The sequence below is a fragment of the Falco naumanni genome, chromosome 8 (assembly GCF_017639655.2).
Source record: "Falco naumanni isolate bFalNau1 chromosome 8, bFalNau1.pat, whole genome shotgun sequence".
NCBI lineage: Eukaryota > Metazoa > Chordata > Aves > Falconiformes > Falconidae > Falco > Falco naumanni.
Genome location: NC_054061.1, coordinates 47,388,443 through 47,402,741, shown reverse-complemented (window position 1 = coordinate 47,402,741; position 14,299 = coordinate 47,388,443). Strand labels below are relative to the sequence as shown.

The 14,299-nt window shown below is 38.1% G+C and overlaps 1 protein-coding gene across 1 annotated transcript in view; it reads left to right on the top strand.

Moving 5' to 3' along the window:
* PDE11A (phosphodiesterase 11A) overlaps positions 1 to 14,299 on the top strand; it is a 135,233-nt gene that overhangs the window by 102,748 nt on the left and 18,186 nt on the right. The window contains exons 15-19 of the mRNA XM_040604409.1: positions 2,084 to 2,184; positions 6,398 to 6,475; positions 7,843 to 7,910; positions 10,859 to 10,929; positions 13,808 to 13,891. Coding sequence (XP_040460343.1) covers positions 2,084 to 2,184; positions 6,398 to 6,475; positions 7,843 to 7,910; positions 10,859 to 10,929; positions 13,808 to 13,891 — 402 coding nt within the window. The remainder of the gene's footprint in view (positions 1 to 2,083; positions 2,185 to 6,397; positions 6,476 to 7,842; positions 7,911 to 10,858; positions 10,930 to 13,807; positions 13,892 to 14,299) is intronic.

Here is a 14,299-nt window from a genome sequence, read left to right as displayed (position 1 = left end):
GGTTTGGTTTTTTGGTTTGTTTGGTTGGCTCGCTCGTGTTATTTTTTTCTCTAAACCAGTGAGACAGTTCAGCCTCTGGAACAAGCTTTCCTGGGAAACAGTGATTTCTGTAGTTCCTGAAATCTTCATTATGACTGAATGTGTCTCTGAAGACAGGCTCAAGACACAGGCAACTCTGAAAGTTTATAGCTCATGTCAGTCTATATGCTTTTCTTTATCTTTTTCAGCTTAAAAATCAAGAAATTTATGAAAATAATACTTTTTTCATTGGAATCTACTCCAGCTTCTTTCAGAGATATAAAATATTACTTGAAATGCAGGCCCTCCTCTTCGATCATTCAGGCAGCTTCTTCTCCAGGTGCTCATTTCTAGAAAATTAACTCTATGGGATTTTTATCCAGTAGATACTATTTGCTAATGGAACAAAACACCCCTTAGTTTGGAATAAATGCAGATTTGGATCCTCCAATCTGCTTAAAGATACACCAACTTGCACCAGCTGAGCTGTTGGTCTCCTCTCTCAAATAAGCTGAAATTAGATTATATCCTACCTACTCATGTTGATGTTGTAGTCTGTCTTTGCTATCTAGAAGGAAACATAGTATATTGTATTGTTTCTTTAGATTTTTATCATGTTGGGCAAAGGAGCTATTTATCCTTTACTCTTGACATCCTAACCTCAGTATAAGTGATCTTGAACTTTTTTTATACACCACAAAACAGGTTAGAAAGGCAACAGACATTACAGAATAACAGACGTACTCAGTAAATTACCCCTGTTGTAAGAGCTGCTATTTTCCTAATACATTTTGCTTTATTTTCTTCCAAGTACTTTGGTTTTAAAATTGTTTTTCATAAATAAACCTTGGATTCTCAAATCCTTCTTAGTATTTAGCTGAAAAGAAATAATAATTTCATTGTCACAGAGAAGACCATCCTTTTATGTATAGCAGGTTTTTTTTTTTTAGTCCAACAGTTATCTGATCTATTAAAAACACCGTCTCTACCTCCAGACCTTATCTCATCTATGTCCTCAGACCCTCATGGTAATAGCAATCCTTTTGCTGGAAAATTCTGTTTTTAAGAGCATTTTAATCTTCCTAAGCAGTAGATGGCGGTGCATACTGAATGTGTGCATTACAGTGCTAAATACCAGCAAAATAAGACTCTGTTTAGCAAAACCTCATTATTCTATAGAGGATTAGGAAAGAAAAAAAAGTGTAGTACTGTTATGTTTTGTTACGTTAATTTAGTTACATGTGACTGATGTCACAAAGACCACTTCTTAAGCTTACATTTAGAATTTTCCATTAGTTTTGTTTCTTTCAGCTTATTTTCTCTAGGATTTTACAGAGAAAATATAGAATCTCTGTCCCTCTTCGTTTTCAGAAATTTGGTTACAAAAGGACCTTCCTGCTGTCAGACGGCAATATGAAATAATTTTGTTTCCTTTCATTCTGGCCATAGAGCACCTCTCAACTTCTTAATCCATGATCCCTTAAAAAGTAGCCTGTTGGGCTTACAAAGGGCACTTAAATTGCATAAAGTTGTGGTTCTGTAGCCTGCATAGGCAATGCTTGTATATACTGTAAGACAACGCAGTAATGGGCAGAGTGAGCAAATGGGCTGTTTTGAATGAAAAACTGATTTAGTGTCTTTGACTGCTCTAACAGCAGTTTGTGTGCCTGCAAGCAGCAGCACAGATAAATCTATTAGGAGCACAACTCAAAAGCTGCAATGCAGAGCTTCCCAAAACATTTAATAAGAGGAAAGATTGAGATGTATCCATAGTTTTTCCCCATAAACTGAGTCTGTGCAGGGTCAGAGCAAAGAGTAAATCTTTCCTCAAGAGGCTATAATTTCAGCAGAGTTTAGAAAAACATACAAGGTACTTGATTACAGTCCTCAACTCTTCCACCCCAATGTAATCTCAGCAGTATTAACATTATTATTTTGTCGTAGTTTTGCCATGAATCAGAAAAGGCCTCTGTTACAGGGAAACAGTAGACTAAAGTGTTAGAAAACCTTTTAAAAACCTATATTGATTGCTAGCCCTTTACCTCTTTTATCTCTTTCATTATAGGGTCACAACATCTTTGCTAACTTGTCCTCTAAGGACTACAGTGACCTTATGCAGCTTCTAAAGCAATCGATATTGGCAACAGACCTCACTCTGTATTTTGAGTAAGTATTGGCATTTCTTGTATTTGACAAATGAAAATTCAAAGAACTTACTCTAATGACCTATTAAATACCAATAAGGATACGTAATATGAAAAATTAGTGTTTAGCTGTGGTTGAAGGGATTTAGTCTAATACTTAGTATATTTTAGGCTAATAGAAACATCTTGAGTGTCCAAATAAGTTGTGCTTTACTGTGTACCAAGTCTGTATCAACAAAAAGCAACTGAAATCCTCACTTATACTTCAAAGCAATCCCAGGAATCAGTTACAGCTCAGTCCCTTAATTCTTCTGTCCCTTTTGTGGTAATTTCTTCAGGCATGTAGAAAATCAACATTTTAGAATTATTTGCTGTCATTTCAGAGTTTCTAAACATGTTAAGAAATATATTTATTACAGACCCAGTTGCAGAGGTAATGAAAGCATACACGTTGCTTTTAGAGGCAAATTATGCCAATTTGCATCACATGAGAATAGGTCTTAAAAAATTTAAGAGAAGTATAATAGGATCTCTCTCATTCAATTTTCTTTTCCATGTTTGCAAATCAGATCTCTTAAGTAAATTTCAAGTTGCTGCTATTTTATGTTTTTCAAATACCATTATTAGCAAGCTCTTCTCAGAGACAGTATTGTGGGAGCATGCATGTAGTCAGAGGAGTCATCGTGTCACCGTCACATTGCACGTGTGACATCCCCCCCTCTGGCACAGGCCTGCCTGACTTACAGGGAGAAGTGCTGTTGGATGTGCAGTTTCAGCAGACTGCCTTCCCAGTCTTGACAGTAATTCGTCCTTCAGAATTTTTGTTTGATGTCCACCAGCATCCTACTGCGTGCAGTGCTGGGTAGCATTTAGTCGTGGTTTTCTGCGGGTGGTATACCTGGATTCCGCTCCTCTTCTGTGCTGAATGTTGATACCAAACCAAGTTTTTAGAAAACTTCAGGCAGATTCTTTACCCTGGAATTGTTCAGCTATCTATATCAACATTGTATCTTTTTAATTGTAAAAATACTAAGTGGGATGCTGTAGTGTTTGTCTCTGTTTCTCAACGTTTGGTTACTGTGCCATGAGCTGTTCTAAACAGTACTGGCAGTAGACACACTGATACTGTTTCCTGCAAGTCTGTTCTCAGAGAAGTTGTAATAATTAAGAGCTTTAGTTAGTAGTTTTATTATAAATAACTTCTAAACATTAGTCTATGAAGAAATTTCTGCTTGACAACATGAAAATCCTGAGCAGGACAAATAAACCCATTTAAGCATACTCTTTCTGAAGCTGTCTGTTAGGATCTTGTTATCTGGGGGCTGGTATGACAGGGGAATTTGCTGACAGCTTTAAGTGAGATACAAGGACCACAGGGATGTGTCAGTACGGGTTCTCCTGTCTCACCACAAATAACAAGTGCTGCAGAAATGTTTTGTGCTGTCAAGGAAGACATGAGAGGCAGGGGCGAGGGGGCAGCTGCTCTGGCACAGCCCCATGTGCTCTCCCTGGCTGAGATCCTGCAGCCGTGCCCTGGGAGGGAACCCAGGCCAGACTCAGACATGATGGAGCTCTCTTCCCTGCCTGCCTTAGGCTGAAAAACGACATGGTCAAGTTGTCCTTCTAGTTTTAATACAGAGAAATAATGTCCAAAAAGGGACATCAGCTGAATTTCAAGATTATTCTTCCTTGCTTGCATAATTGATTTTTATGTGCTACATGAATTGGAAAACTTTTAGCAAATGAGGCCTCTTTACTCAGAACTCTGCAGATAAGTTATCTTTTCCTCTTGTGTTATGATTCATTAATCAGGTAGTTGTTATGCTACTTTACTTCCAAAAGTGCCTGAAAATCACTCCCTGGAAATGATGATTTACACTTCTTAAAGCCACCCTATGTGAACAGATGTTTCTGCACGAGTACCTAACTTGCTTATTCATTTTGCTACATCTTCAAGATTTTTGTAGAGAAGGAAATTCTTATATTGGTATTCTTAGAATGCCTAAACCTAATGATCACAAACTCCAGCTAGCAAAACTCCAGGCAGAGTAAGGCTTTATGACCTTCTCAAGGCACTCCTTTTCTACAAACTAACAAAAAGATTACTTCCAGTGAAAGATCAGATGGAAAAGATACTTGATTTTAGTAGATAATTCTAAATAATGATGCTCGTAGATAATACAAGAAGCTAAAACATGGAACCAAAATGAAGTTTGTCGTAATTCACTCAAATGATGTCTTGAGCCACTGGGTTGTAGAGCAACTGGATTTGCTACATATAGCAAGACAACTTTCCCTTCCAGGCAAAATACAACCATAGTCAATGTTACACAAAGACATTCCAGAATTGCTCTACTTCTGTTTATTTCTGAAATCCTAGCATATTATGTTTGCTTAATAATAGCAAACCTCTTCGTTTTGGATACCATGTGTAAACAACTGGTAGGAAACACTAAAATGTTTCCTTATGCATGGTCACTTTCCTCAGGTTGACTCCTTCCTACACTAAAAATTCTCTGTGGATTTCTTATTTTGAAGTTTTCAGCTTGACATAAGGCCTTGAGACTTGCGTTTTCAGTTACTGTTTATGGATGTCTAGTTTAAATTTGAATGTTTGAGGTTTCTGGGATCTCATCTTCCTGAGCTTTCAGGTTTAAACATTCTTGCCTGTTTTTTGTCCAGTAACATATGAATTGCCCAGAACATCCAATACTTCAAAATGAAATTCACCATATTCTGTATTGTGAGACTAGGCACTTGAAATACAGGATGCAGAAATTCACTGCTCGCTCTCTTAGTACGTAGTTGTTGATGATCTGCTCGGGAGTAGGCTGGTGTAAGGTTTATGTGCCAACTACTCTTCGCCATTAAAATTGTCATCATTGCAGTATTTATTTCCACTGGAGGCATGATGCTTTGACTTTGTGTGAAAGAACTGAATTTTGTTTTCTGCATGTGTAACAGTGCATTGTCCCAGCAAATTTGGTAACGTGAAATTCTTTTATATCTTACTTCAGGAAACAAGGGATTAGATATCATCATGTAGTCCTTATATCCCCCTATTTTAGTTGCTGTCATGAAATTCATTATTGAAAGGCCCTAGAGTAGGAGTGATGGGTCATATAATGCACAATAGTCATGGACCAGTATAATGCAACATGCCCCACGTAAAATTCTGTCCATTGATCAAGGGCAATGCTCCTGGAAATGTGCATCTCCTCATGTGTAAAACCTGTACTGGCTGCCATCAGACTGTGCTTTCAATAGTCGCTGCTCAAAATTTCAGTCTAGCTGAAGTAAATGTAGAAAATAAAAGACACTGCAAACTCTCTCCTGTTGGGGAATTTAACTACATTTCCACTTGACAAAGAGATAGCACAGTCCCCTATGAGATGGCGCACTGGGCTGTCACTCAGAACATAGGTATTTGCTTTCCAGCTTTGATGCTAATATGTTGTGTCACTCTGGGTAAGTTGCTCCATATTTTTGTACCTCAACTTCTGTTATATCTGGGCCAGGATCTATTATTTCATACTGTGTAGTCACACTGCATGCATTAAGAGCCACTTGGGGTCTCAGTGCCATGAAAAATTACAGACTATGATGAGTGAGAATTTTGGTATTTAAAGGCACCAAACAAACATTCTGTTCTGGCTCATGTTTTGTCCATCTTTGAGGACATAGGGAAGATAGTCCAGAAGACAAAGTATGGGACCAAGCAAGGAGACCTGGTTTCTAGTCAATAAGAACTAGATGTCTCAAGACATCTGCAGCTCCTGTGTCTTACTGGTCTGTTCTGTATGCTGGAAATAACAGGAATTGCATATCTCAGAAAAACCCTTCAGGATACAGAAGTAAGAACCATTTTGCAAGGACAAGTAAAGAGAAGTGTGTATATATTTCAGGGCAGTTTCTATTGTCTGTCTGTCCTCTGCTGTAGTTGAACATTTCATGCTTCCATGGAAGACTGAACATTTTGGTACCATTTATTTCCTTATCTGTGGAGACCATAAATACACTATTACTTTTACTAGGCAACTCTGACATTGATAACAGACATTTATAGAACATGTTCGGAAATTAGTATGTTTCGCTTAAATGGACTGTCAGTGTAACGACTTTAACAATAATACATGAGGTGCAATGATTTCATATCATCCAGAGAACTGTGTTTCTACTGCAGTACTGCCCTGGAAGTGTCTTGTTTCCTTCTCTGATAATCTGTTTTGTTGCAGGAGGAGGACCGAGTTTTTTGAACTTGTCAGTAAAGGTGGTTATGATTGGAATATAAAAAACCACCGAGAAGTATTTCGGTGAGCACTACTATTCCTTGCTTTCTGGTTATTTTAAAGTGTAACCATATTTATTTCAGGAATTTCACATATCGTGAAGTCTTAGATTTACAAGAGGAGGTAGCTTGTTTTAAAAATATGATCCATGATATGAAATATACGGTATGATTTCTAAACATTACCAAACAGCAGGGATGTAATCAGTGTGACCTCACCTTCTCCATTCCTGTTTCTGCCTTCACAGTCTGTCATGTTTTCTTCCCTTTCTCCCAGCCTCACCAGTTACCACTCAGCTCTTCTGTTCTTTCTCCAGAAAGCATCAATATTCTGCCTCAGGACACAAAAATCTTTCTTGTCTGTTTCCCTCCCTCAGCTGTTTTCTTTCACTGGCCATGCTTCTCTTTGCTGTTCTAGCCTGTACCTAGGAATTTGCAGATACACAGTACTCTTTAGCCCTCAAGAATGATCTGAGAATGCATCCTATTAAGAACCTCAGACATTGTGGGTGGTTTGAGTACACCACATTTTTGAAACAATAAAATGTATGCATTTGCATATGCATGCCTGATTATGTCTCATTTTATCTGAAATTTCATTAAAATTCTGTTTCCTTTTGGTCTTTTGACCAAAATATTGGCCATTTTCTATTTTCCATATCATTTCACCCATTCCTAGTTTTAGATTCGGGCAATATATTCAATGCTTCATTTTCAGTGCCCTTGTTCTTCATTTAAACTTTCTTAGACTTTTATCTGCATCATGTACTGTACATAAACGCTTTCTACAGCTGAATGGTTTCTTTCTCCTAATGCATATAAAACATGGTAGTAGCTAGGTATTAAACTACAGTGGAACAGTATAGCTCATAGTAAATCTTAAATTTTTATTGTAGATGAGCAATAGAAACTGCTTAAACAGTGTCTGGGATGCCTCCTGTGATTATAGGTTCTCTTGCTACAGCAGTCACTTACAAATAGGCATATAAATTAATCCAGTTTGCAGGTGTTATTATGTAATAATACCCTTACCTATATCATGTGAAGCACATGCTTTCTAGTATATTATAGGTGTTAATGTAAGTAGTGTTATAAGTATTGCAAAATTAGCAGTTCCTTCCTTGCAATATCATTTCTTTTCTAGTGTGCAATGCACAATACCAAAATTCATCATCTGATGACCTGCAACACATTAGGCTTCCTAGGCACAATTGTGATGTAAAAGCTGTGCTGATGGCTGAGGTTTCAAACATGTCATTCTTTTCTGGAGGAAAAGAAGGTGCCAGGGCTGACGTTTTATATATGTATTATTTATTTATGCATCCAGAGCGGAGTTGTTTAGAAATCCAACAAAGGTTGATTCAGCTTGTATTGTTCATTTCTGTTTTTCAGATCAATGCTAATGACAGCCTGTGACCTTGGAGCTGTGACCAAACCGTGGGAGATTTCAAGACAGGCAAGTCATGATTAATAGCAGGGCTGGGAGGAGGCGGGACTGGTGGGACAATATTCCCAGGGCCCTGGCTTACAAGGGACCAAAACTGGAATCAATTTACAGCAGTATTAATGCTATAAAAAAATAGCAGGGGGTTTCTGCGAGAAATGGTTTATTGCATAATCTTTCCATGTACACATGCTGGTGAGCAGCATGTAGGTACCTGAAGAGATCTGGCTTTACAACCTCTCCTCTTATTAACCTTTTAAATCCATATTAAAAAAATGGATGAATTAAATGAAGTGTTAGCCACATTAAGCTGTGCTTGCTTGTTTTGTCCCAGATTTTTCCTTGGTAGGGGCAGAATCTTCCCTAAACCAAAAAAACCAGCAGATGAACTGCAAACTTGGATTAACATAAAATCTTCAGTATTATAAGAGAAATGTTTTTTCTCAACACCGATGGAAAAAAGCTGCAGTTGTAGTATAGAGCCTTCTTTAGCATCCTCTACTCAGAAACTAACAAATAAAAATTCAGACTTCTGCTGAGTAGACTCTTTAGAAATATACGTAAAACTTGGGTCCAGCATTGACAAACAATTATAATGTGAGAAAGCAACCTGTCCCAAAAGTCTTGTCCTTTACCAGATGATTTTCCCTCTTCTAGGCATCTTTCCTTACTCAGCATCCATCCTTAATACTTTCTGTATCCATGCTAATAATTCTCTGTCCTTTACTGAGGTCCAGAACAAGCTCATAGAAGGCTGGCTGTGTAGGGTTTTGGAGGAATATACAGCATCAAAAAGGGAATAGGAGATACACTAGCGCAGCTGAGCATGGCTAAGCACCTGGAGGGAGCTTGACTTTAACAGATGGGGTGAAAAAGAGAAGCTAGACCAGAGAACTAGTGAGCAGGAGCAGCCAGATTTCTTGGATGAAGGACAAGGAAGTAACAAGAACCTGAAAGGGACTTGATGAAAGTTACATGCACGTGAACTCAGTAAAAAAGCATTTATGTGGTGAGGGCTTCAGCTCAGCTTGCAATTTTGTCAGACGAGTCTTTTTTGGTTTTATAAGCAGACTACAAAGATAGTCCTTCTAAGGCTGTTTATGGTCACCACACATGGAAATCGGGGAAGTTGCTCATATCCTGCAGTGGGAAAGTGAGTCACTAGATTTTTCAGTGCCACCTAGCCACAGCTGCAGCACGTGCAGTCTCTCCTCATTTTTTCTCTTTAACTCAGTTAGCTTCACTAATTTCTTTGACAGCCAAGATGTCAGCTAGGGTCTGTTTTCCATGTTGTCAGTCTTTGTGCTATGGTGCTGAATTGGCGCTGAAGTCTCTGGCAAACTGTTTTGTTATCCTTACCGCTTTTGAGGTCTGCTGGTGAAAATTCCCCTGCAGCGTAGTTTATAGGTTTACTTTATACTGAAAAATCCTGTCTGGGATTGATTGAAATGTTACCTGTTAAGCAGAGGGGCTATTAAGTCTGCAGAGGGAAACCAGGAAATAGTTGAACCTTAACTGTGACGAAAGGAAAAAACCATGAAAATCCAGGGAGAAAGAGATTAAAATACATGAATCAAAGGGAATAAAGGCTACATGTAAGAAGGCAGAATTCAGGAAGAGAAGATAGAAACAGACAAAAGAGGGAAAGGGGCACAAGAAGAGCAGGATCAGAATAGCAGTAAGAGACAGGGGTCAGATTATGTCTTGATTATTTTTACACAATACACTTGGCAAACCCTTAATTGCTGCCAAGTTGTTAAATTATTCCTCTGCCTGGAGCATTGATCCGGAATTCTGTTAGTGCGCTGGGACTGCACACATTACAAAGTTCCAAAGTGTAGGATAGCCTGGCTCAAGATTTAAGAATACATTATAACATCTCTTCACCTACTTCCAATTTATTTTGGTACTCCTTATTTCAACTGTAACAAGTTTAGGATTTGTGAATGTTAGCTACCGTGCAGTTGCTAGAGCAAGAAATTTTGATATTTTATGAAGTGCAGATTCACTGCTTAGTTCACCCTCCTGTGCCTTGGTGTTATGAAATCATTTCCTAGCTTGAAAACACTTAAAATCAATAAGCAGGCATGACAGGAGCTTTAGGAACTGAATGCCGTTCAATAGATCAATTTCCTTCTTTTGCATCTCAAATGTAATATGTGCCTACCTTCAAAGCCCCCCACATGGCAAGAATATGCTATGTAAAGGCTACTATATGAGGATTGCTCGCTGTTTGACTTCCTAAAATTCCTGTTGTTTCCATAACTGATCTTGTTTTTAAATCTTGTGTTCTGAGAAGCACAAACCGCTGCTGTGAATAGAACATCTTAATTCACAAAAGTCAGAAAGATGCATTCCAACTTCCAGCCCAGCAGTTCTTGATTTTGATTCAATATGATAACCACAATATAAGTTCATATTTAGATATTCAGATCCTATCGTGATGACAGTCACAGGGAAAAAAAAGTAAAGCCTAGTGGGGAAAAAACCTTTATGATGTCACATTAAATTAAGACAACAGGGGTTACTGGTTAATTAAGTTGTTTATATAGGGCAACAGTCTGTAAATACCCAGAGAGTTCTTGCACATTTTACAAAGCATTTTCACAGATGTAATTGTGGATGCCAAGAAACAGCTATAGTTTTCTGTACTGTTCTCAATATTTGAGTAAGTTGCATATAACTGCATTGAGAGCTATCTCAACATTGTGGTGTAATTCCCCCAGTCAATTCCCTATCAAAAAGGGATAAGTGTACTTATCAGTGATTACGGCTGTTTATACCAGCTGTATGCCCAGTCCTGAAAACTACACAAACCCGTGCCTGACAGCAGTCATGTGAGGAGGGCTGGTCACTTCTTTACAGTTCAGCACAGGCTGAAGTTATGGTCTGAGCAAGAACTCATTACCCTAAAAATTATGTAGCAAGAGCTCTAATCTTTATCATGATTTATGTTTTAGGCAGCTGAGCTGGTAACCAGTGAGTTCTTTGAACAAGGAGACAGAGAAAGATCTGAACTCAAACTCACCCCTTCAGTAAGTTTTTATCATTTCTGAAATAGTTACTAACTTGAATAGGGTAAGAAAATATCATTGGGTTCATTCAGAAAAACTAACTGTATTTTGTATGTAAAGAAAATTCTTGGGATAAATAAAAGCTTTGTACAATAAGGACATGCATTTAGAGCCACGTATAAAAGTTCTCCAGTCAATTCAGTCACTTTTGCATTGAGCCCTTTTTCCCATTTTCTTTACCTATTCCCAAGGTTATTCTCTCAGTTAATTTTCAAAGCAAGATACTGTTTTTAACACACAGTATTCAAATGAAAAATCACCAGCTACTTAACGAAAATCAAAATTGTCAGATTTACTTTATGCTGCAGCTGTCTTATCTGCGTTATTTGACGTATCAAATGCTGAAGAGCATTTCTGTAGGTATACTACTAAATATATCACTGTGATTGAAAGGATAAATTGGTATTGAGTGGAATATAGGCAGATGGGTATAAAGTGTTAAACAAGAACTAAGAAAAAAGTTTCATAAAGATTTTCATGAACAATTTGAAGAGAAATCTTTATCCAGATTAAATACCTCAAAATGTTGACAAGCTGTTATCTGGAGGCAACATGAGAAGGGTAACAGAATATTCTAAAGAATCTAACTTACAAGCTATTCACATATATGTTTTTTCTTCCAAAAAATAAAAAGACCATTCCAGTGGCTCAGACTTGTTCTCACTTTGATAATACTTGCCTCATGAGCCTGCAGTGATGTAATGGAGTCAAAGTTAGCAAGTTTGTAATAAATAATGCTCAGATAAAATAAATGGCTTTTCACTTTGCATATTGACAGAGGTTGGGACACTAATGAATTTCTTCCTTACAGTAGTTTCTGTGTGTACATCTCAGAAAAAATAGTAGCTATAGTCCAGTACAAGAGTAATCAGTCAGTCATGGTATTCACAATTCTGAGACCAAATCTAGCCCTGAATAACTGCAAGTACCATTCCAGATAATACAGATATAAATGCCTTTCCTGCCTTGTATGTAAAATTTGCAAAGTGTTTTTCTCATGCTAACGAAGGAATAAGAATAATACTAGGAAGTAATTTCATTTCAACACACACATTAATGTTACTGTCTTCAAGTAGCAATGAATTCCAATGCAAATGGCCCAGGTCCAGCAACCTTAAGAATTATTTTGAGGTGGTATTACATCTACACCTGGGACATACTGTAGACTTGGTAGAAGAGCAGAGAAAGAAAAAAGCCAGAGCTTTCTTCTGGACTCATGTCTTCTGAACATCTGCATCCAACAGCCTAGACAGATGGGAAAGAAGAGTGTATTGCTATAAATATCTTTAGTATTTCCTCCATCACAGGAGCCCTCTCACTCTTCCTTTGGACTCTACAGTCTTGCACCAAGGAATACAGTAATTTGTGGGCCACACATAGGATACTTTGAAGCCATACATCCTGAAAGATTTTCCTCTCTGTTCGGCCCTTCACAATTTCAAAAAAATCCAGTAAACAGATGTATTAAGTGTTTTATGTTGGGAGATAAGGCCAGTAGATAATCACAATGTGAAAAAAATGTTCATCAGTTCTAACAGTTGATGGCCGAGAGTCAAAGTCATGCCGAGTTTTACCACAGTAATGAGGAATTTTTGAACAAGGTCAAACCTGATGTACTTCATGACATATCACTGTGACAAGCCACCTAGATAGGTATTGCTGCTATTGTTAAATGAGAGTTGTTAAGTCATCAAGATAATGTGATATTCTCTTCTAACTCAAGGTTTTTTTTCTCATGTTGTGCTTGTAAAAATCTGAAAATTACAGGATTTTTCAAAATTATTGGAATAGAAAATGCAGAATTTTCCAAAATCAAATCCATGATTCCCATTTAAGATCAGAGAGTCCTTGAAACTTACCTCCTGGTCTTGTTTAGGTACACGGTGTGATACCTGTGTATGTCAGAAAGAGCAAGCTACAAATACGAAGAAATAAACCAGACATTTAATGTAATGTAATATGTATAGTCCAGAGTTTCTAGAAGGTGGAGAAGGAAGGTAGATTTTCTCAAGAGATGTCAACCTTGAGGAGATGGGCCCAGAGTAAGAACAGACTTTCCACAGAAAAAGACAAAGATTTAAATCTTGGCATACTCAGAGAGTTTAAAAAAAAAAAACAAAACCCAAGGCATTCAGTATCAGTAAATGGTGTGGATGGGCCACTAGAAGGAGGATTAAAATCCTGTAGATGGAAAGCTGATGGAGCCAAGTAATCTCAAATAGAGATTACTTGAGGAATGGAGGAAACTCAACTCAACGTTCAGACTCTGCAGAACCGGGTTTCTCCCGTCTCCTTTGAGCCTCATTAAACATAGTCTTCAGTCTGTCTAATTTCCTCTGTAGGGCAGTGCAGTGAGCCATGTATTACGCTGTTTCCAGAGGAACAAATTGGTAACTGCTCCCAAAATGGATCTGTTGATTCCCCACCCTTGGGATTCACAGACAGGGCTGGTTCTGCAGAAAGGGTCTGTAACTGGGAGGGAGGGAGCCAGCCCATATCCATCACTGTTCATTTTGCTGAGCTGGAAAACCCTGTGTGCAAAGGTATCTACTTAACATTTCTACAGGAGGTTTCTTACCAGCTCAACTCCAACTATAGTGTATTTATTTTACATCACAGAATTATAAAATCCAAATACATTCAGCCTACAAATTTCAAAACAGAATTGAAAATAAACAGTCTATTTTTCATGCAGACAAAGCAGTAGGAAGACTGCTGCAAATATTGATTATGATTCTGGTTGTGAGAATTTGATCGTAGCTCCAAAGTGCTGGATTATGTGTCTGTAAAATACTCCAGTGTAATAAAGCATGACAGTTTTGTTCCCTTCTCAATTCAGGCCATTTTTGATCGGAACAGGAAAGATGAACTACCCAGGTTGCAGCTTGAGTGGATTGATAGCATCTGCATGCCATTGTATGAGGTAAATTTTACTTACTGCTCCTGTAGAGTCCAGAGAAGATTGTTCTTGCGTCTCCAGGGAAAAAGAGTTAGCTTACAGCCTTGAAGGCTATTTGAACTCTTATCTTTCTTCGACTTTACCAAAAGTCTGAATTCTATGCAGAAAACTGTGGATTCCCTGAAGGTGGTAATATCTGTAAACAATATTACTCTAAGTTGTAAAAGCTGATAGGGCACCTGTTTATTTTGTTGGAGACAAACTGATTTTCATCATGGCAAGGTGTGGAGTGCTCTGCAGAGAGGTGCCAGATGGACAGCCTCTTAGGTGCTGCTGTCAGACCTCTGAGTATGTGTGGCCCAAAGGGAAGCTCGAGGCTGAGCCTTTGCACTCCCTTCTGGCTCCTTTCCAAACTGTTCAGGAGCACTCTAG